Source organism: Anomaloglossus baeobatrachus, chromosome 1 (assembly GCF_048569485.1).
Source record: "Anomaloglossus baeobatrachus isolate aAnoBae1 chromosome 1, aAnoBae1.hap1, whole genome shotgun sequence".
NCBI classification, from domain to species: Eukaryota; Metazoa; Chordata; class Amphibia; order Anura; family Aromobatidae; genus Anomaloglossus; species Anomaloglossus baeobatrachus.
In genome coordinates this window covers 942,604,503-942,628,682 of record NC_134353.1, presented here as the reverse complement: position 1 = coordinate 942,628,682, position 24,180 = coordinate 942,604,503, and the positions used below count along the sequence as shown (strand labels likewise).

At 46.7% G+C, this 24,180-nt stretch overlaps 1 protein-coding gene across 2 annotated transcripts in view; it reads right to left on the bottom strand.

Annotated features, from left to right (window-relative positions):
• EGFLAM (EGF like, fibronectin type III and laminin G domains) overlaps window positions 1-24,180 on the bottom strand; it is a 150,164-nt gene that overhangs the window by 24,983 nt on the left and 101,001 nt on the right. For both annotated transcript variants that reach the window (XM_075343666.1, XM_075343671.1), the window contains exons 8-11: window positions 8,969-9,084; window positions 7,614-8,022; window positions 2,163-2,263; window positions 1,713-1,813 (exon numbers count right to left, since the gene is read on the bottom strand). In XM_075343666.1, coding sequence (XP_075199781.1) covers window positions 1,713-1,813; window positions 2,163-2,263; window positions 7,614-8,022; window positions 8,969-9,084 — 727 coding nt within the window. The remainder of the gene's footprint in view (window positions 1-1,712; window positions 1,814-2,162; window positions 2,264-7,613; window positions 8,023-8,968; window positions 9,085-24,180) is intronic.

Below are 24,180 nucleotides of genomic sequence, written 5' to 3'. Positions count from 1 at the left end.
GTCTGCAGCCACCACTAGGGGAAGCTCCCTGTATACAGAGATACATGATAAGATCCTGTCTGCAGCCACCACTAGGGGGAGCTCCCTGTATACAGAGATACATGATAAGATCCTGTCTACAGCCACCACTAGGGGGAGCTCCCTGTATACAGAGATATATGATAAGATCCTGTCTGCAGCCACCACTAGGGGGAGCTCCCTGTATACAGAGATACATGATAAGATTCTGTCTGCAGCCACCACTAGGGGGAGCTCCCTGTATACAGAGATACATGATAAGATTCTGTCTGCAGCCACCACTAGGGGGAGCTCCCTGTATACAGAGATACATGATAAGATTCTGTCTGCAGCCACCACTAGGGGGAGCTCCCTGTATACAGAGATACATGATAAGATCCTGTCTGCAGCCACCACTAGGGGGAGCTCCCTGTATACAGAGATACATTATAAGATTTTGTCTGCAGCCACCACTAGAGGGAGCTCCCTGTATACAGAGATACATGATAAGATCCTGTCTGCAGCCACCACTAGGGGGAGCTCCCTGTATACAGAGATACATGATAAGATGCTGTCTGCAGCCACCACTAGGGGGAGCTCCCTGTATACAGAGATACATGATAAGATGCTGTCTGCAGTCACCACTAGGGGGAGCTCCCTGTAAACAGAGATACATGATAAGTTCCTGTCTGTAGTCACCACTAGGGGGAGCTCCCTGTATACAGAGATACATGATAAGATCCTGTCTGCGGCCACCCCTAGGGGGAGCTTCCTGTATACAGAGATACATGATAAGATCCTGTCTGCGGCCACCACTAGGGGGAGCTCCCTGTATACAGAGATACATGATAAGATCCTGTCTGCGGCCACCCCTAGGGGGAGCTCCCTGTATACAGAGATACATGATAAGATCCTGTCTGCGGCCACCACTAGGGGGAGCTCCCTGTATACAGAGATACATGATAAGATCCTGTCTGCGGCCACCACTAGGGGGAGCTCCTTGTATACAGAGATACATGATAAGATTCTGTCTGTAGCCACCACTAGGGGGAGCTCCCTGTATATAGAGAACCATAATAAGATCCTGTCTGCAGACACCACTAGGGGGAGCTCCCTGTATACAGAGATACATGATAAGATTCTGTCTGCAGCCACCACTAGGGGGAGATCCCTGTATACAGAGATACATGATAAGATTCTGTCTGCAGCCACCACTAGGGGGAGCTCCCTGTATACAGAGATACATGATAAGATCCTGTCTGCAGCCACCACTAGGGGGAGCTCCCTGTATACAGAGATACATGATAAGATCCTGTCTGCGGCCACCACTAGGGGGAGCTTCCTGTATACAGAGATACATGATAAGATCCTGTCTGCGGCCACCACTAGGGGGAGCTCCCTGTATACAGAGATACATGATAAGATCCTGTCTGCGGCCACCACTAGGGGGAGCTTCCTGTATACATAGATACATGATAAGATCCTGTCTGCGGCCACCACTATGGGGAGCTCCCTGTATACAGAGATACATGATAAGATCCTGTCTGCAGCCACCACTAGGGGGAGCTCCCTGTATACAGAGATACATGATAAGATCCTGTCTGCAGCCACCACTAGGGGGAGCTCCCTGTATACAGAGATACATGATAAGATCCTGTCTGCAGCCACCACTAGGGGGAGCTCTCTGTATACAGTGATGTATCTTGGTAACTTACCGGAGCTGGACAGTCCTGCGAATAATGGCCAATGACATGAAATCTCCCCGTCCATACTCATTTTCTCCACAGTAGAGAAGCAACCCATCGTCACCATCCGCCTGAAGGGCAATATGAACACATGAGGTTCTGTCCCAAAAAGCCCAAAAGCCATCCCTGTAGGTTGTGAGGTTGCACCTTTATATTTCTATTGCTGTGCAACAAATACAACAATTTTACTAATTATTTAAACTAAAAAAATGGCAGAAATCAGTTTATATATTTTCTGTAGGTTTCCAATGTTGGGCTGAATTGTGAATGCAGCTCTGGAGTAAATAACAAAAAACAAGTGCAACATATGTATCAAAATATTCTTATTAACAGAGGGACATAGTATATACTGTATACAATTGTTCAATAAAATCTAAAATATGTCCCCCCAGGGAGGCCTCGTACCCTATGGCGCGTTACCTTAAATTCCACAGCGATCTGGAAGGTCTGATATGAATTTTTCAATGGCTCAAATGTCATATAGGAGTGACCGATAAACTGCGGATACTGGACATTAATATCTGAAAAACAATATATTGGGATAAATTAGATTTTTTCTTTTTACCTTCGGCTCATAATGTTTTATATAAGGGCTGGGACTCTGCTGTTCTGACACAAAGCTCCAAATACTTATATATCTACATATATCTATATTTTGACTACCAGCAGCCACCACTAGGGGGAGCTTACAAGGTGCTGTCTATACACTGAACTCAGAATGCAAGATGCTTTTAAGCTCCCTCTAGTGGCAGCAGCTGGTATGTATGCGTCACAGCAGAGTGTACAGAGGCTCAGCGTGCAGCGCAACACAAAGGTGACAATGGGGATGGAAGAGAAGAAAGGCCCTGACGAAAAGGAGAGGGGTCACCTCCAGCAACTCACCTGCGTCTGTACCCTGCACTCCCTAACATTCCTATATGGGTTCTTCCCCCTGTCGCCTTCACATGCCTAGCCATTCCTTGTCCTGAACTCACCCTGGCTAGCGAGAAGGCCGGCAACAACACTAGTCTCACCACTGAAACAATACAATACAAGGTAAGGGAGATAAACAGAGGACAACACCCACAAAAGGAAAGCACTCCAAGTTTCTTCACTCCCTAACTTCCTTATACGGGCCCTTCCCCCAGTCGCCGTCACGTGCCTAGGTCCTCGCTTGCCCTGAACTCACCCTGGCTAGTGAGAAAGCGAGAGGGGACACCTCCTGCAACTCTGCAACTCACATTAGTCTCTACACTGCACTCCCTAACATTCCTATATGGGTTCTTCTGCCTGTCACCATCACATGCCTAGGCCCTGAACTCACCCTGACTAGTGAGAAGGCCTGCAACAACACTAGTTTCACCACTGAAACAATACAATATAAGGTAAGGGAGATAAACAGAGGGCAACAGCCACAAAAAGGAAAACACTCATGCAGCCAAACACTACAGCTGCAATAGTCACAACTCTTCAGCTTCTTCAGGAGACAGGCTCCTTCTTAAATGGTCAACAATAGAATGAGAACCTACAACCAGCATCAGATGGTAAGACACTGACCATTTATAGCGAAGGGGAGTGGTCACAAAAGAGTTGCACCTGTGATCAAGGCTACAAAGGACAGTCAGATAGGAAAGAGTGTTTAACCCCTGCAGCACTAAAAGACAGTAGATACATTCAAATACCAGTTGTAGACCTGCGAGCAATAAGGCGTTGTGACCGTTATGGGGGTCACTCAGACGTCCCTTCACTCGGCCATGGACCTGCCATTCTGTGACGAAACCGCATCTCGCAGCCGACATCTCTAATACGTCGGGGCCACAAAATACGATCTCGTCACTTCCGCCAACATGCAACGTTGATTGTCCCCAAGAGGTATGTAAGGTCCGGTTGACGCAGTGTAACACGGACACCTCCTGTCCCCACAGGTACAGGGAGATACAGAGAGGGAGACAGAGCAGGCCGCACAAACTCCGGTGCGGCACCCAGCTTTTTCACAACCCTGACAGGCCGACAGAACCTTTCTACTAGCCCCAGTGACAAAGGACTCTCTCGGCCAGTCCAGTAGTCTGCCACCAGTTCCTCATTAGTTATAGGAGTCCGTTAACAGGACTAAATCAGGCCAGAAACCAGCCCAGGTAGTGTTTAATGTTAAACGGAACTCACGGACATGGGATTTTAGGGATCAAGAAACAGAATAAATTATACAGTGCCTTGCGAAAGTATTCATCCCCCTTGAATTCTTGAACCTTTTCCCACATTTCAGGCTTCAAACATAAAGATGAAAATTTTAATTTTATGGTGAAGAATCAACAACAAGTGGACACAATTGTGAAGGTGAATGAAATTTATTGCTTATTTTAAACTTTTTTAAAAAATAAATTGGTGAAAATTGGGGCGTGCAATATTATTCATCCCCTTTACTTTCAGTGCAGCAAACTCACTCCAGAAGTTGATTGAGGATCTCTGAATGATGCAATGTTGTCCTAAATGACAGATGATGATAAATATAAGCCCCTGTGTGTAATCAAGTCTCCGTATAATGCCCCTGCTCTGTGATAGTCTCAGGGTTCTGTGTAAAGCGCAGAGAGCATCATGAAGACCAAGGAACACATCAGGCAGGTCCGTGATACTGTTGTGGAGAAGCTTAAAGCCGGATTTGGTTACAAAAAGATTTCCACAACTTTATACATCCCAAGAATCACTGTGCAAGCGATCATATTGAAATGGAAGGAGTATCATACCACTGCAAATCTACCAAGACCCGGCCGTCCATCCAAACTGTCATCTCACACAAGGAGAAGACTGATCAGAGATGCAGCCAAGAGGCCCATGATCCCTCTGGATGATCTGCAGAGATCTACAGCTGAGGTGGGAGAGTCTGTCCATAGAACAACAATCAGTCGTACACTGCACAAATCTGGCCTTTATGGAAGAATGGCAAGAAGAAAGCCATTTCTCAAAGATAGCCTCAAAATGTGTCGCTTAAAGTTTGCCACAAGCCACCTGGAGACACCAAACATGTGGAAGAAGGTGCTCTGCTCAGATGAAACCAAAATCAAACTATCTGGGCACAATGCCAAACGATATGTTTGGCGTAAAAGCAACACAGCTCATCACCCTGAACACACCATCCCCACTGTCAAACATGGTGGTGGCAGGATCATGGTTTGGGCCTGCTTTTCTTCAGCAGGGACAGGGAAGATGGCTAAAATTGATGGGAAGATGGATGGAGCCAAATACAGGACCATTCTTGAAGAAAACCTGTTGGAGTCTGCAAAAGACCTGAGACTGGGACGGAGATTTGTCTTCCAACAAGACAATGATCCCAAACATAAAGCAAAATCTACAATGGAATGGTTCACAAATAACCGTATCCAGGTGTTAGAATGGCCAAGTCACAGTCCAGACCTGAACCCAATCGAGAACCTGTGGAAAGAGCTGAAAACTGCTGTTCACAAACGCCTCCATCCAACCTCACTCAGCTCCAGCTGTTTACAAAGAATGGGCGAGAATTTCACCTCTCCATGTGCAAAACTGATAGACACATACCCCAAGAGACTGCAGCTGTAATCACAGCAAAAGGGGGCGCTACAAAGTATTCACTTACAGGGGATGAATAATATTGCACGCCCCAATTTTCAGTTATTTATTTTTTATAAAAGTTTAAAATTAGCAATAAATATCGTTCATCTTCACAATTGTGTCACTTGTTGCTGATTCTTCCCCAGAACATTAACATTTTATCTTTATGTTTGATGCCTGAAATGTGGGAAAAGGTTGAAGAATTCAAGGGGCTGAATACTTTCACAAGGCACTGTATATCTAACACTAGAACTACTGGACTCGTGACACCTATATAGAAATACATAGTGCAAAGTAGTCAAAATGACTACCTCAGTAGTTCTAGTGTTAATAATCTTAAGGGCACACTAGATAATACACTATATACAAGATGGGATTTACAGATATTATGTCAGTTATGGTTGCAAGCAGACACAGATAAATCAGTTATGTTTTCTTTGTTCTTTTGATTAGGACTGGTGCTGGCTCACCACAGGGGGGCACTGTGGAGCCACTGCTTTTCTTGGGAGTTTCCCTACACGTGACACGACACGACCTCTTATAGAAAAGACACTCTCAAAATGTTGGCTGTGATTTTTATGAACCAACGTACCTCCCATGTCCCATCCCACCTTGTGACCTTTGACTTGGCTGGACATGGGCTGTGCCTTTAGTTTCCAGAAAGTTATGAATTGGCAGTTTTCCCCATATCTCCACCCCTGACTGTCCCACTTGGAGATATGACCATCATATTTCTAGTTATGATTTCATCTATCCATAGTTATGAAACATGATGGGTCTCTGAACTTCCTTCGGAGAGTTATTAATTTTGAGCTAATCCACACGTCATGAAGCCAGTTATATGCCTGTCCTATATGTGGGAGCAAAGTGCTCCCTAATACTGTAGCTCTTACACAGGAGCCTCAAAGTCTGAGATTTCTTGTTTAAAGCTGGTTGTAAAACTAGTAGTTGCTCGCCCATTCCTAGCTGAATACTCTTGACAGCAGGGAGCCAGGTTCTACTCAGGAACTCTTCCTGAATCTTGATTATCTTTTGTCACCCTGCCATTTGGTGACCAGATCCGGAGGATTCCTTTCTCTTGCAGGGGCAGGATGTGTATAAATGTGTTAAGTAGTTGTTGACTGACATGTATGAATGTCATATTCCTCATCATATTGCTCACAGTACTATTTAAGTGTATGGTAAAACAGTGATATTTCTGAGTACAGTATGGCAGCACTAATTTTAAACAGTATAGCCGTACTATTTATGTATTTGTACAGCAATGCTATTTTTATGTACAGTATAGCATTACTTTTTATGTATTTGTACAGCAGTGTAATTTGTTTGTACAGTATAGCAGCAATATTTGTAAACAGTATAGCAGTACTATTCTTGCATTTGTACAGCGATGTTATGTTTGTACAGTATATTAGCAAATATTGTAAATTGTATAGCAGTACTATTTATGTGTTTATAAAGCAGTGCTATTTCTGTGTACATTATAGCAGCACTAATTGTAAACGATATAGCAGTATTATCTATGTGTTTGTGCAGCAGTGTTACTTCTGTGTACAGTATAGCAGTTTTAGTTGTTATGGACGGAGAATTACTGTGCATGTGATAGAGGTACTATTTATGCTAATGGTATTTGTGCACAAATTATCACTTTATAATGTCACAATCTCCAACAATGCCTTTTGTTCCTGGCTGATGACTGGTGATACATCTGTGATTAATTTTGCCCTTCAGGATGCAGGGAGAGTTGAGTGACTGACGATACACGGGCAGCACTTGTACATTAGTTTAGTTTATAGTGATGGCGGCACAGTTATATAAGGACAATACTCTTCATTATTACACTATTGACTGGGAAATGCAGCCCATGCCTCGGGGAAGGTCGTGTTTCCGCGTCACACATGCAATGTGCCCCCGGGTGGTGGGGGAGCCAATGCCCGCCACATTGATTTCATGGGGAGCACTTGGCGGGTCAATCTAACTGCATGTGATTAAATGGCGCTGAACGGCAAAACCAGATACAATCCAGTGCTGCGAAATAAAGCTGAAAACCACTTTTACCGTCCGATTCCTTGTACAGAGGATTTGGCTCCTATAATCCATACGTAGTTTTCCCCTGGACCCCAGGGCACTTACCTCTCAAACTGGTAAATAATTTACAGTGCATGCTTAGCAGCGCCGCAAAAAATAAATACTGCCATATAGTGCAAAAATAATATACTGAACAATGCCGAAGTAATAGTGTCCTGCCTGGCAACAATGCAAAAATGACGTGCAACATTGTATTACTAATCAGCAAAGTTCTGCTCCTACCGTGTGCACACGTCTCTCCTCCTCTCCCGAGGTTACAGTGGCATTGGGAGCCCCCGCGGTCATAGTCATTGAGACAGAAGCTGTCGGCTGGACAGACGGTCTCCTCACATGTCAGGTCAAAGAGACGAGGAGGAGAAACCATCACATTCTTCTTAGACGTCCGCGTGGTGGCTTTAGTGTTGGTGGCTTTACTGGTGGCTTTACTGGTGGCTTTCGCTGCTGTTGTGGCTTTAGTAGTGGTGCTGGTGGCCGTAGTCGGAGGACTTGTTGTTGGCTTTGCCATAGATGCCGATGTTACGGGGGCAGCCGCAGTGGTCGTTTTCAAAGGGACTATCTTTGTGTAGGTCCCTGGGGTCTTCTTAGTTTCACTCTTCTTGTTTCCTCCTCGGATTCGTGACAGTGGCTTGACCTATGGAGACATTAACGAAGAATCTAAGAAATGGCAAAACAGAAAAAGCACAAACATTACTGAAGTCCAAGAGCCGACATACTGGGCGAGTCCGGGGTCACAAACTGCCGTATTGCTGAGCATTCTATCTAGTGATGAGCGGGCACTACCATGCTCGGGTGCTTGGTACTGGTAACTAGTGATGAGCGGGCACTACCATGCTCGGGTGCTCAGTACTGGTAACTAGTGATGAGCGGGCACTACCATGCTCGGGTGCTCAGTACTGGTAACTAGTGATGAGCGGGCACTACCATGCTCGGGTGCTCAGTACTCGTAACTAGTGATGAGCGGGCACTACCATGCTCAGATGCTCAGTACTGGTAACTAGTGATGAGCGGGCACTACCATGCTCAGGTGCTCAGTACTGGTAACTAGTGATGAGCGGGCACTACCATGCTCGGGTGCTCAGTACTCGTAACTAGTGATGAGCGGGCACTACCATGCTCGGGTGCTCAGTACTGGTAACTAGTGATGAGCGGGCACTATCATGCTCGGGTGCTCAGTACTGGTAACTAGTGATGAGCGGGCACTACCATGCTCGGGTGCTCAGTACTGGTAACTAGTGATGAGCGGGCACTACCATGCTCGGGTGCTCAGTACTGGTAACTAGTGATGAGCGGGCACTACCATGCTCGGGTTTTCAGTACTGGTAACTAGTGATGAGCGGGCACTACCATGCTCGGGTGCTCAGTACTGGTAACTAGTGATGAGCGGGCACTACCATGCTCGGGTTTTCAGTACTGGTAACTAGTGATGAGCGGGCACCACCATGCTCGGGTTTTCAGTACTGGTAACTAGTGATGAGCGGGCACTACCATGCTCGGGTGCTCAGTACTGGTAACTAGTGTTGAGTTACATACATAGTAATACAATGAATCAAAAGAATAAAAATTCGCCACAGACTTACATCATCAATATAAATATCATAATCGGAGTCATCAATGTTGTATCCATCATCATCGATTATTCTCGGCTCTGTTACGTATCCGTCCACGTATCCTCCGGATCCGAGCTCGTCACTCCCTATAATGAAATATGTACAGCTGAAACATTACTCCATCGACCAACAAGGAGCGCTAAAGAATAACGAAGCACCTCATCAGCTTCTTACATACAATTATAACACCCAGTATTTGATAAAACCGGGTGGTGATTTCTGGTAATTGTACTATTAATAGTATAGAAATCATAAAAGGGTTGAGTAGTCACCACTAGAGGGAGCTCACTACATACAGATTTATACAGTCACCACTAGAGGGAGCTCACTACATACAGATTTATACAGTCACCACTAGAGGGAGCTCACTACATACAGATTTATACAGTCACCACTAGAGGGAGCTCACTACATACAGATTTATACAGTCACCACTATGGGGAGCTCACTACATACAGATTTATACAGCCACCACTAGAGGGAGCTCACTACATACAGATTTATACAGACACCACTAGAGGGAGCTCACTACATACAGATTTATACAGTCACCACTATGGGGAGCTCACTACATACAGATTTATACAGCCACCACTAGAGGGAGCTCACTACATACAGATTTATACAGTCACCACTAGAGGGAACTCACTACATACAGATTTATACAGCCACCACTAGAGGGAGCTCACTACATACAGATTTATACAGCCACCACTAGGAGGACCTTACTATATACAGATTTATACAGTCACCACTAGAGGGAGATCACTACATACAGATTTATACAGCCACCACTAGGGGGAGCTCACTACAAACAGACTTATACAGCCACCACTAGAGGGAGCTCACTACATACAGATTTATACAGCCACCACTAGGGGGAGCTCACTACATACAGATTTATACAGCCACCACTAGAGGGAGCTCACTACATACAGATTTATACAGCCACCACTAGAGGGAGCTCACTACATACAGATTTATACAGCCACCACTAGAGGGAGCTCACTACATACAGATTTATACAGACACCACTAGAGGAAGCTCACTACATACATATTTATACAGTCACCACTAGAGGGAGCTCACTACATACAGATTTATACAGTAACCACTAGGGAGAGCTCACTACATACAGATTTATACAGCCACCACTAGAGGGAGCTCACTACATACAGATTTATACAACCACCACTAGAGGGAGCTCACTACATACAGATTTATACAGTCACCACTAGAGGGAGATCACTACATACAGATTTATACAGTCACCACTAGAGGGAGCTCACTACATACAGATTTATACAGTCACCTTTAGAGGGAGCTCACTACATACAGATTTATACAGTCACCACTAGAGGGAGCTGACTACATACAGATTTATACAGTCACCACTAGAGGAGCTCACTACATACAGATTTATACAGCCACCACTAGAGGAAGCTCACTACATACATATTTATACAGTCACCACTAGAGGGAGCTCACTACATACAGATTTATACAGTCACCACTAGGGAGAGCTCACTACATACAGATTTATACAGCCACCACTAGAGGGAGCTCACTACATACATATTTATACAACCACCACTAGAGGGCGCTCACTACATACAGATTTATACAGTCACCACTAGAGGGAGATCACTACATACAGATTTATACAGCCACCACTAGAGGGAGATCACTACATACAGATTTATACAGCCACCACTAGAGGGAGATCACTACATACAGATTTATACAGTCACCACTAGAGGGAGATCACTACATACAGATTTATACAGCCACCACTAGAGGGAGATCACTACATACAGATTTATACAGTCACCACTAGAGGGAGATCACTACATACAGATTTATACAGCCCCCACTAGAGGGAGATCACTACATACAGATTTATACAGCCACCACTAGAGGGAGATCACTACATACAGACTTATACAGCCACCACTAGAGGGAGCTCACTACATACAGATTTATACAGTCATTACTAGAGGGAGATCACTACATACAGATTTATACAGCCACCACTAGAGGGAGATCACTACATACAGATTTATACAGCCACCACTAGAGGGAGATCACTACATACAGATCTATACAGCCACCACTAGAGGGAGCTCACTACATACAGATTTATACAGACACCACTAGAGGGAGCTCACTACGTACAGATTTATACAGACACCACTAGAGGGAGCTCACTACATACAGATTTATACAGTCACCACTAGGGGGAGCTCACTACATACAGATTTATACAGTCACCACTAGAGGGAGCTCACTACATACAGATTTATACAGCCACTACTAGAGGGAGCTCACTACATACAGATTTATACAGTCACCACTAGAGGGAGCTCACTACATACAGATTTATACAGCCACCACTAGAGGGAGCTCACTACATACAGATTTATACAGCCACCACTAGGAGGAGCTCACTACATACAGATTTATACAGCCACCACTAGAGGGAGCTCACTACATACAGATTTATACAGTCACCACTAGAGGGAGCTCACTACATGCATATTTATACAGCCACCACTAGAGGGAGCTCACTACATACAGATTTATACAGCCACCACAAGAGGGAGCTCACTACATACAGATTTATACAGCCACCACTAGAGGGAGCTCACTACATACAGATTTATACAGCCACCACTAGGAGGAGATCACTACATACAGATTTATACAATCACCACTAGAGGGAACTCACTACATACAGATTTATACAGAGGGAGCTCACTACATACAGATTTATACAGTCACCACTAGAGGGAGATCACTACATACAGATTTATACAGCCACCACTAGAGGGAGATCACTACATACAGATTTATACAGCCACCACTAGAGGGAGATCACTACATACAGATTTATACAGTCACCACTAGAGGCAGCTCACTATATACAGATTTATTTAGCCACCACTAGAGGGAACTCACTACATACAGATTTATACAGCCACCACTAGGGGGAGCTCACTACATACAGATTTATACACGTACCACTAGAGGGAGCTCACTACATACAGATTTATACAGCCACCACTAGGAGGAGCTCACTACATACAGATTTATACAGCCACCACTAGAGGGAGATCACTACATACAGATTTATACAGTCACCACTAGAGGGAGCTCACTACATAGATTTATACAGCCACCACTAGAGGGAGCTCACTACATACAGATTTATACAGCCACCACTAGGGGGAGCTCACTACATACAGATTTATACAGCCACCACTAGAGGGAGATCACTACATACAGATTTATACAGCCACCACTAGAGGGAGATCACTACATACAGATTTATACAGCCACCACTAGAGGGAGATCACTACATACAGATTTATACAGTCACCACTAGAGGCAGCTCACTATATACAGATTTATTTAGCCACCACTAGAGGGAACTCACTACATACAGATTTATACAGCCACCACTAGGGGGAGCTCACTACATACAGATTTATACACGTACCACTAGAGGGAGCTCACTACATACAGATTTATACAGTCACCACTAGGAGGAGCTCACTACATACAGATTTATACAGTCACCACTAGAGGGAGCTCACTACATACAGATTTATACAGTCACCACTAGAGGGAGCTCACTACATACAGATTTATACAGCCACCACTAGGGGGAGCTCACTACATACAGATTTATACAGCCACCACTAGGGGGAGCTCACTACATACAGATTTATACAGCCACCACTAGAGGGAGCTCACTACATACAGATTTATACAGACACCACTAGAGGGAGATCACTACATACAGATATATACAGTCACCACTAGAGGGAGCTCACTACATACAGATTTATACAGCCACCACTAGAGGGAGATCACTACATACAGATTTATACAGTCACCACTAGAGGGAGCTCACTACATAGATTTATACAGCCACCACTAGAGGGAGCTCACTACATACAGATTTATACAGCCACCACTAGGGGGAGCTCACTACATACAGATTTATACAGCCACCACTAGAGGGAGATGACTACATACAGATTTATACAGGCACCACTAAAGGGAGCTCACTACATACAGATTTATACAGCCACCACTAGGGGGAGCTCACTACATACAGATTTATACACGTACCACTAGAGGGAGCTCACTACATACAGATTTATACAGTCACCACTAGGAGGAGCTCACTACATACAGATTTATACAGTCACCACTAGAGGGAGCTCACTACATACAGATTTATACAGTCACCACTAGAGGGAGCTCACTACATACAGATTTATACAGCCACCACTAGGGGGAGCTCACTACATACAGATTTATACAGCCACCACTAGGGGGAGCTCACTACATACAGATTTATACAGCCACCACTAGAGGGAGCTCACTACATACAGATTTATACAGACACCACTAGAGGGAGATCACTACATACAGATATATACAGTCACCACTAGAGGGAGCTCACTACATACAGATTTATACAGCCACCACTAGAGGGAGATCACTACATACAGATTTATACAGTCACCACTAGAGGGAGCTCACTACATAGATTTATACAGCCACCACTAGAGGGAGCTCACTACATACAGATTTATACAGCCACCACTAGGGGGAGCTCACTACATACAGATTTATACAGCCACCACTAGAGGGAGATGACTACATACAGATTTATACAGGCACCACTAAAGGGAGCTCACTACATACAGATTTATACAGCCACCAGTAGAGGGAGATCACTACATACAGATTTATACAGTCACCACTAGAGGGAGCTCACTACATACAGATTTATACAGCCAACACTAGGGGGAGCTCACTACATACAGATTTATACAGCCACCACTAGAGGGAGCTCACTACAAACAGATTTATACAGCCACCACTAGAGGGAGATCACTACATACAGATTTATACAGTCACCACTAGAGGGAGATCACTACATACAGATTTATACAGCCACCATTAGAGGGAGCTCACTACATACAGATTTATACAGCCACCACTAGAGGGAGATCACTACATACAGATTTATACAGCCACCACTAGAGGGAGATCACTACATACAGATTTATACAGCCACCACTAGAGGGAGCTCACTACATACAGATTTATACAGCCACCACTAGAGGGAGATCACTACATACAGATTTATACAGCCACTACTAGAGGGAGCTCACTACATACAGATTTATACAGTCACCACTAGAGGGAGCTCACTACATACAGATTTATACAGCCACCACTAGAGAGAGCTCACTACATACAGATTTATACAGCCACCACTAGGAGCAGCTGACTACATACAGATTTATACAGCCACCACTAGAGGGAGCTCACTACATAAAGATTTATACAGCCACTACTAGGAGGAGCTCACTACATACAGATTTATACAGCCACCACTAGAGGGAGCTCACTACATACAGATTTATACAGTCACCACTAGAGGGAGCTCACTACATACATATTTATTCAGCCACCAATAGAGGGAGCTCACTACATACAGATTTATACAGCCACCACTAGGAGGAGCTCACTACATACAGATTTATACAGCAACCACTAGAGGGGGCTCACTACATACAGATTTATACAGCCACCACTAGGAGGAGATCACTACATACAGATTTATACAGAGGGAGCTCACTACATACAGATTTATACAGTCACCACTAGAGGGAGATCACTATATACAGATTTATACAGCCACCACTAGGGGGAGCTCACTACATACAGATTTATACAGTCACCACTAGAGGGAGATCACTACATACAGATTTATACAGTCACCACTAGAGGGAGCTCACTACATACAGATTTATACAGCCACCACTAGGGGGAGCTCACTACATACAGATTTATACAGCCACCCCTAGGGGGAGCTCACTACATACAGATTTATACAGCCACCACTAGAGGGAGCTCACTAGATACAGATTTATACAGACACCACTAGAGGGAGATCACTACATACAGATTTATACAGTCACCACTAGAGGGAGCTCACTACATGCAGATTTATACAGCCACCACTAGAGGGAGATCACTACATACAGATTTATACAGTCACCACTAGAGGGAGCTCACTACATACAGATTTATACAGCCACCACTAGAGGGAGCTCACTACCTACAGATTTATACAGCCACCACTAGGGGGAGCTCACTACATACAGATTTATACAGCCACCACTAGAGGGAGATGACTACATACAGATTTATACAGGCACCACTAGAGGGAGCTCACTACATACAGATTTATACAGCCACCAGTAGAGGGAGATCACTACATACAGATTTATACAGTCACCACTAGAGGGAGCTCACTACATACAGATTTATACAGCCAACACTAGGGGGAGCTCACTACATACAGATTTATACAGCCACCACTAGAGGGAGCTCACTACATACAGATTTATACAGCCACTACCAGGGAGAGCTCACTACATACAGATTTATACAGACACCACTAGAGGGATCTCACTACATACAGATACAGACACCACTAGAGGGAGCTCACTACATACAGATTTATACAGACACCACTAGAGGGAGATCACTACATACAGATTTATACAGTCACCACTAGAGGGAGCTCACTACATACAGATTTATACAGCCACCACTAGAGGGAGCTCACTACATACAGATTTATACAGCCACCACTAGAGGGAGATCACTACATACAGATTTATACAGTCACCACTAGAGGGAGTTCACTACATACAGATTTATACAGCCAACACTAGGGGGAGCTCACTACATACAGATTTATACAGCCACCACTAGAGGGAGCTCACTACATACAGATTTATACAGCCACTACCAGGGAGAGCTCACTACATACAGATTTATACAGACACCACTAGAGGGAGCTCACTACATATAGATTTATACAGACACCACTAGAGGGAGCTCACTACATATAGATTTATACAGCCACCACTAGAGGGATCTCACTACATACAGATTTATACAGCCACCACTAGAGGGAGATCACTACATACAGATTTATACAGCCACCACTAGAGGGAGCTCACTACATATAGATTTATACAGTCACCACTAGAGGGAGATCACTACATAAAGATTTATACAGACACCACTAGAGGGAGCTCACTACATACAGATTATACAGACACCACTAGAGGGAGCTCACTACATACAGATTTATACAGCCACCACTAGAGGGAGCTCACTACATACAGATTTATACAGACACCACTAGAGGGAGATCACTACATACAGATTTATACAGCCACCACTAGAGGGAGCTCACTACATACAGATTTATACATCCACCACTAGAGGGAGATCACTACATACAGATTTATACAGCCACCACTAGAGGGAGCTCACTACATACAGATTTATACAGTCACCACTAGAGGGAGCTCACTACATACAGATTTATACAGCCACCACTAGAGGGAGCTCACTACATACAGATTTATACAGACACCACTAGAGGGAGCTCACTACATACAGATTTATACAGACACCACTAGAGGGAGATCACTACATACAGATTTATACAGCCACCACTAGAGGGAGCTCACTACATACAGATTTATACAGTCACCACTAGAGGGGGCTCACTACATACAGATTTATACAGCCACCACTAGAGGGAGCTCACTACATACAGATTTATACAGTCACCACTAGAGGGAGCTCACTAAATACAGATTTATACAGTCACCACTAGGGGGAGCTCACTACATACAGATTTATACAGCCACCACTAGGGGGAGCTCACTGCATACAGATTTATACAGTCACAACCAGAGGGAGCTCACTACATACAGATTTATACAGTCACCACTAGAGGGAGATCACTACATACAGATTTATACAGCCACCACTAGAGGGAGATCACTACATACAGATTTATACAGCCACCACTAGAGGGAGCTCACTACATACAGATTTATACAGCCTCCACAAGGGGGAGCTCACCATATACAGATTTATACAGTCACCAATAGGGGGAGCTCACTACATACAGATTTATACAGTCACCACTAGGGGGAGCTCCCTACATACAGATTTATACAGCCACCACTAGGGGGAGGTCACTATGTGACGCCCTGGGCAAGCCAGGGGTCACAGGTCACAACACCACACGCACCCCACATTCCCTGCAGGTACACCAAGTTAACCCAAAATCCTTGTTGCCTTCCTCCAGGGGCTGATGTCCACACCAGGGTGTGGGCCAGGCGGTTGGCTCCGCCCACCGAGGAGTACACAGCCCTGGAGGCGGGAGGAACCAGGCAGATAGAGTTTGGACAGGAAGCAGAACAGTTAGGGAAGTGGAGGAGTAAGGAGTAAAACAGTGAAGTGGTAAAGGAGGAAAGCTGAAGTGACAGAAAAGTGACAGTAGTAAAGCCTGAAGTTGGTCCGGGTGTGTGCCCCGGGCTGAGAGACAGCAAGGTCAGCAGACGGCGGTGATAGTCTGCAGGGGGACTGCTCGGAGGTTGCTGGAAGGACCGCGGACGGGTGGTGACCCGGCGGTACCGGAGCAGTATACGAAGAACAGTCAGCACCAGGGCAGGGGCCTTTCGGATCCCGGCAAGGCTAGGAGTCGCCATAATTTGCCAAATCCGTCAGTGAAGGGGACATCTGTCTCCTAACAACCAAGTCCCGATTGAAGGCAACAGTCCGACCGATAAGGGGAGACACCGCCACCGCCAAGGCACCAGTTTCCCAGGGCCAGCGCCTGCGGGCAAGAGTAGAGCTCCTTCGGCCCAGCTTGAAGCCGAGGAGTGGGTAACCGGTGGGAACCCATCGCTACCAAAGAGACTTTCATAGGTGCAGAGAAGAGACCATCACCGCTAACTGCAGGGAACATCAGCACCGTGAACCGTCCGACGGACCCGTCCAACCAGCCGTTTGGTTACCGATAACTGTGTCGTGTTTACTGGCTGAGTGAGTACCTCCATGCCGTGCGGCACAGCGCTGCCCCTGCACCTCCACAGGCCCCATAGCCCGCCTGTCCACCATCCAACACCCCATCACTGGGCCCCGGGATCACCAACCCCTACCCACGGAGGGGCAACACAACAACTGGCTGCTCCATACCATCACTCCCGGGCTTCCCATACAGAGCAGCGGTGGTGTTAACAAATCACCACAACCGTGGGTGGCGTCACGGACAATAAACTATCCCAAAACACCAATTCCCCTTTTCACTCACGGGCGAGGAGCGCCGCTCGAGTCCCCGTGATCCGGCCCATCGCTCGAGCCACCGAGCAGCGGCAGGCCGCAGCAGCCGTGGCAGCCGGACCCGAGCAGCAGAGGGAGAGCGCGGCGTCCCCTCCTCCGCCCGCGACAACTTGGCGTCACGAACAGGATCTTACCGCTCTGCCGTTGGGTAGAGGTGCGCCTTGTGACCGCCGGAGGTATCCGGCTGAAAAATTTCAGAAGTCGCCATCTTTGGCGCGAAAAGTTCCCGCTCGAGCGTCTTCTCGAGTAGCAGAGGCGCGAAGGCCAAAACCCCGCCCCGATAGAGGAGGGGCCAGAAAGAGGCTAAGGGGGACGCGGATGGAGAAATGGCGGCGTCCTCGAATTGGAGTGCGGGAATACCTGCCACCGGAGTACCCAAGCTCTGGGGGAAATGAGGCGGAGTAGCTTTTGTGGACTGCGGCCCGGGTGAGCTCCCCGCCGGGACCGCTGCGTGGCTGGAGCGGGAGTTGGGCCGGTTCTGCGTGAAGGTGAGGGCGCAGAGCCTGCAGCAGTTGATGGATTGGAAGGCAGAGATGCGCAGAATGGTTGCCGTAGTGGGCGCCCGCGAGCAAGGGGCCGCTGCAGCCGTACCGCGTCGCGATCAATCCACACAAACCCCAGAACCAGCCCTGATTGAGTGGGAGACGGATATCAGCACCGCGATCGGGGGTCCGGAGAGAGTGCCGTTGATGGAGGAGGAGGTCCCAAGTGCGCTGCCTCCGCCGCCATTCCCAGCGGCTGTCAGTGGTTTGGGGTTGAACTGCCAATGGAAGGAGAACCCCATGTACCGCTCGGTCCCTGAGTGGGCCGACCACCTGCGGTGGTAGCCGCTTCCAGGGCAGCGGAGCACCATTGCACAGTCCCCGTTGGGACCACCAGTGTTTGTGTTTGAAAATGAAAGATGATAAGTAAAATGAAACCGTGAAGTTCACCTGATTGTCAACCGTGATTTGGAAACCGGCCGTTGCCGGCACAGTTGTCCCCGTGGGGACCGTTTGAAACGTTTTGCATGAGGAACTGCTCATGGACAAGCCCGTGAGCTTGCAGGGCAACCACAAACGTTAAGTGGCTTGTAAATAAGTTGTGTTACCGTTACAATTTTCCCAAATTACCGCCTCCGGAGAGGCAGGTTGGAGGGCCCACAGCAGAGCAGGCTGGGGCCCAGCCATCACAGGAACTGGTGGCTACCCTCTGGAGGGGAAGGACAGATCCTGCTCGGGTGACTTGTGCTGGACTGGGGTCAAGGGTTGCTGCCTGGGTTTTAGGGGCAGCATCAGGGCCAGGTTGCTTGGGTGGGAGAGAGCGGAAACCGTAACCGTACACCGTTTGCAACGTTTAAAGAATGTGCCTCCCGATGTGGGATGATGTCATAATTTGTAAATATGTTACCGTTTTTTCATATTTTTTTCAGAAAAACAAAAAGGAAAATAAAACCGGTGTTGGACGGGCAGCCCGAGGACGGTCTGCGTTTTGCTAAGGGGGAATGTGACGCCCTGGGCAAGCCAGGGGTCACAGGTCACAACACCACACGCACCCCACATTCCCTGCAGGTACACCAAGCTAACCCAAAATCCTTGTTGCCTTCCTCCAGGGGCTGATGTCCACACCAGGGGGTGGGCCAGGCGGTTGGCTCCGCCCACCGATGAGTACACAGCCCTGGAGGCGGGAGGAACCAGGCAGATAGAGTTTGGACAGGAAGCAGAACAGTTAGGGAAGTGGAGGAGTAAGGAGTAAAACAGTGAAGTGGTAAAGGAGGAAAGCTGAAGTGACAGAAAAGTGACAGTAGTAAAGCCTGAAGTTGGTCCGGGTGTGTGCCCCGGACTGTGACAGCAAGGTCAGCAGACGGCGGTGATAGTCTGCAGGGGGACTGCTCGGAGGTTGCTGGAAGGACCGCGGACGGGTGGTGACCCGACGGTACCGGAGCAGTATACGAAGAACAGTCAGCACCAGGGCAGGGGCCTTTCGGATCCCGGCAAGACTAGGAGTCGCCATAATTTGCCAAATCCGTCAGTGAAGGGGACGTCTGTCTCCTAACAACCAAGTCCCGATTGAAGGCAACAGTCCGACCGATAAGGGGAGACACCGCCACCGCCAAGGCACCAGTTTCCCAGGGCCAGCGCCTGCGGGCAAGAGTAGAACTCCTTCGGCCCAGCTTGAAGCCGAGGAGTGGGTAACCGGTGGGAACCCATCGCTACCAAAGAGACTTTCATAGGTGCAGGGAAGAGACCGTCACCGCTAACTGCAGGGAACATCAGCACCGTGAACCGTCCGAGGGACCCGTCCAACCAGCTGTTTGTTTACCGAGAACTGTGTTGTGTTTACTGGCTGAGTGAGTACCTCCGTGCCGTGCGGCACAGCGCTGCCCCTGCACCTCCACAGGCCCCATAGCCCGCCTGTCCACCATCCAACACCCCATCACTGGGCCCCGGGATCACCAACCCCTACCCACGGAGGGGCAACACAACAACTGGCTGCTCCATACCATCACTCCCGGGCTTCCCATACAGAGCAGCGGTGGTGTTAACAAATCACCAGAACCGTGGGTGGCATCACGGACAATAAACTATCCCAAAACACCAATTCCCCTTTTCACTCACGGGCGAGGAGCGCCGCTCGAGTCCGCGGGATCCGGCCCATCGCTCGAGCCACCGAGCAGCGGCAGGCCGCAGCAGCCGCGGCAGCCGGACCCGAGCAGCAGAGGGAGAGCGCGGCGTCCCCTCCTCCGCCCGCGACAACTACATACAGATTTATACAGTCACCACTAGAGGGAGCTCACTACATACAGATTTATACAGTCACCACTAGAGGGAGCTCACTACATACAGATTTATACAGACACTACTAGAGGGAGCTCACTACATACAGATTTATACAGACACCACTAGAGGGAGATCACTACATACAGATTTATACAGTCACCACTAGAGGGAGCTAACTAAATACAGATTTATACAGCCAACACTAGGGGGAGCTCACTACATACAGATTTATACAGCCACCACTAGAGGGAGCTCACTACATACAGATTTATACAGCCACTACCAGGGAGAGCTCACTACATACAGATTTATACAGACACCACTAGAGGGAGCTCACTACATACAGATTTATACAGACACCACTAGAGGGAGCTCACTACATACAGATTTATATAGACACCACTAGAGGGAGATCACTACATACAGATTTATACAGTCACCACTAGAGGGAGCTCACTACATACAGATTTATACAGCCACCACTAGAGGGAGCTCACTACATACAGATTTATACAGCCACCACTAGAGGGAGATCACTACATACAGATTTATACAGTCACCACTAGAGGGAGCTCACTATATACAGATTTATACAGTCACCACTAGGGGGAGCTCACTACATACAGATTTATACAGCCACCACTAGGGGGAGCTCACTACATACAAATTTATACAGCCACCACTAGAGGGAGATCACTACATACAGATTTATACAGCCACCACTAGGGGGAGCTCACTACATACAGATTTATACAGCCACCACTAGGGGGAGCTCACTACATACAGATTTATACAGCCTCCACAAGGGCGAGCTCACTACATATAGATTTATACAGCCACCACTAGAGGGAGCTCACTACAAATGTTTTTAAGATTGTATCCAACTTAATATAAAATCTCTGTCCAGTGAACATCACTTTGTGGCAGCAGCAGGCAAATGCTATGACTAGTTGATGAGCAGTGTGGCGCTAGGCTCCTTCTCACAACAGGTCCCACGGCAATTGTTCCTCCTGTTCACGCTAAAAATGTCATTTTCTGCAAACTCCTTGTACATTTGGCTCAGTCGCAGCTCGGAGATTCATAAGCATAGAGAAACATTTCAGAGATTTTTTTCAATCAATACAATGAGCATTGGAAGCGAATTCAATTACAGCGTCTATAATAGGCATTGTGCTGGGCAAGGACATAACGATTGCTCCAACAGGCTGATCGATGCCGACATCATGCCCCCTCCCCTTTTATTTATTTCCTGCTTTTCATAACCCGACGCTGCCTTTTCATACCATTTTAATGGATTTAGAGACAGAAGACGTCTTCAATGGCTCTGAGTCGTCTCCGGCGAACGACTTCAGGATGAAAGAATTAATGGGAGAACAACGGTGATTACACACAAATAGTGAATTATGGAAGACAAACAATTCGGGTTGTTGTAATGAAATGCGTTACGCTTTCCACAGATGCAGAAAACATCACTGGTAATCACCCGATGCAGAAAGTGGCAAAATGTCAAGATTAGCAAAGACAAAGTATTCAATAGACCCGATCAGAAACATGTAGGCAAAATCGCAACATTACTGCTGTGCTCCTTCAGATGGGGGAAAGCATTTATGTAATGAGGGAGGGCGGAGGCTCATTTAGGCTGTAGAAAGGGAGGAAAGCACGTGTCATGATCCAGGCCGGTATCTGCCGCTGTGGTATCTCCCAGCTCCAGCCTGGTCATGTCAGGGGTTAATTTCTCCCTGCCTCGTTCCGGTTTCCAGGACGCTATTTCTGGGTGCTGCACCTCTAGTCCAGCGCCAGTGATAGTCTATGTCTCATAATGTGTGTAGCTGGCTCTGTTGAGGTACCTGATTTATCCTACCGTGCACCCTCTCCTGCCTAACCTGTGCTCGTCTGTCCTCTCCCGGCTCCGTCCTGCTTGTTATACCTTTATTTGTAGTTTGGACTTTCCGGTACTTGACTTACGCTCCCGTCCCTGACTTGCCTCTGTTTCTCCCTTTGGCTTTCTCTACTACCGTTCAGCCCCTGACCCTTTTGCCTGCTTCTGACTCTGAGTTTGTTCATCCCTTGTACATTGTTTTGTTCCTGTTGCAGACTTGGCTCTCTGACTACTCTGCTGCCACCTTGTGGTGTCTTTGGTGTACTACTCCAGGTCACGTCTTAGTACAGCGTGACATTACTCAGCTGCCACCAGGTGGTGATTCTGCTGTATTACTCCGGGCCACATTTTAGTGCAGTGTGACAACATAATAATAATAATCTAATAATATTTATTCAGTTATATAGCGCTGTTAATTCCACGGCGCTTTACATACAATGGCAACACTGTCCCCATTGGGGCTCACAATCTAAATTCCCTATCAGTATGTTTTTGGAGTGTGGGAGGAAACCGGAGAACCTGGAGGAAACCCACACAAACACGGGGAGAACACAACATGGACATTTATGAGCTGAAAAAGAGGAAATCAACCTAGAAATGAAGCTACGGTGATACAAAAGAGCTAGTAAAACAGCAGCAACATCCTGGACACAAAGACCTCGTGTCCAGCCAGTAGTAAAAAGTCTGAAAATTAATGAAAAAAAGAAGGCTGCAACTGGAAATTTGATGCAACTTTTTAATTAAGGATGCGGTGTCAAGGGAGGAATTTAGGTGAAGACTGCTAATGGAGTCTTCGTTTAGGATATACAGAGGCCGGTGCCGTATTATATCATTTTATGTTGTTGCTACATTGTAGCTGTAATAAAAGAAGAGTCAAAGTGTCAGAACCAGTCGGATTTTTTGCAATTTGTGACTCCATTCTCCTGAATTACACTGCGACGTGGCAGCAGCATAAAGGTGTCCACAACCTCAGATCCACAGATAACATCTCCTATGACCAGATTGAGGAGATCGGGAGAGCACAGGACAGGATTCAATTCGGAATACAAACTTTTTAAATAGTTTAATAATAAAAAAAAAAGTTGAAAAAGTTCTTTTTTTCCAGCGTGTGGAATAACAAGTCTCACGGGGGAAATTTACGTGTCCCCAAACACAGAAACGTCTATTACTATTTCTCTAGAAATGAGAATCGGTCTCGGGGGGGACGCAGATGGTGCGAGCGGGGTCTCCGGAGACTCCATATTTAATAAACTTTTCCCTTCCTTCTTGTTATTCCCGTCTCGCCGATCAGTAAATCTACG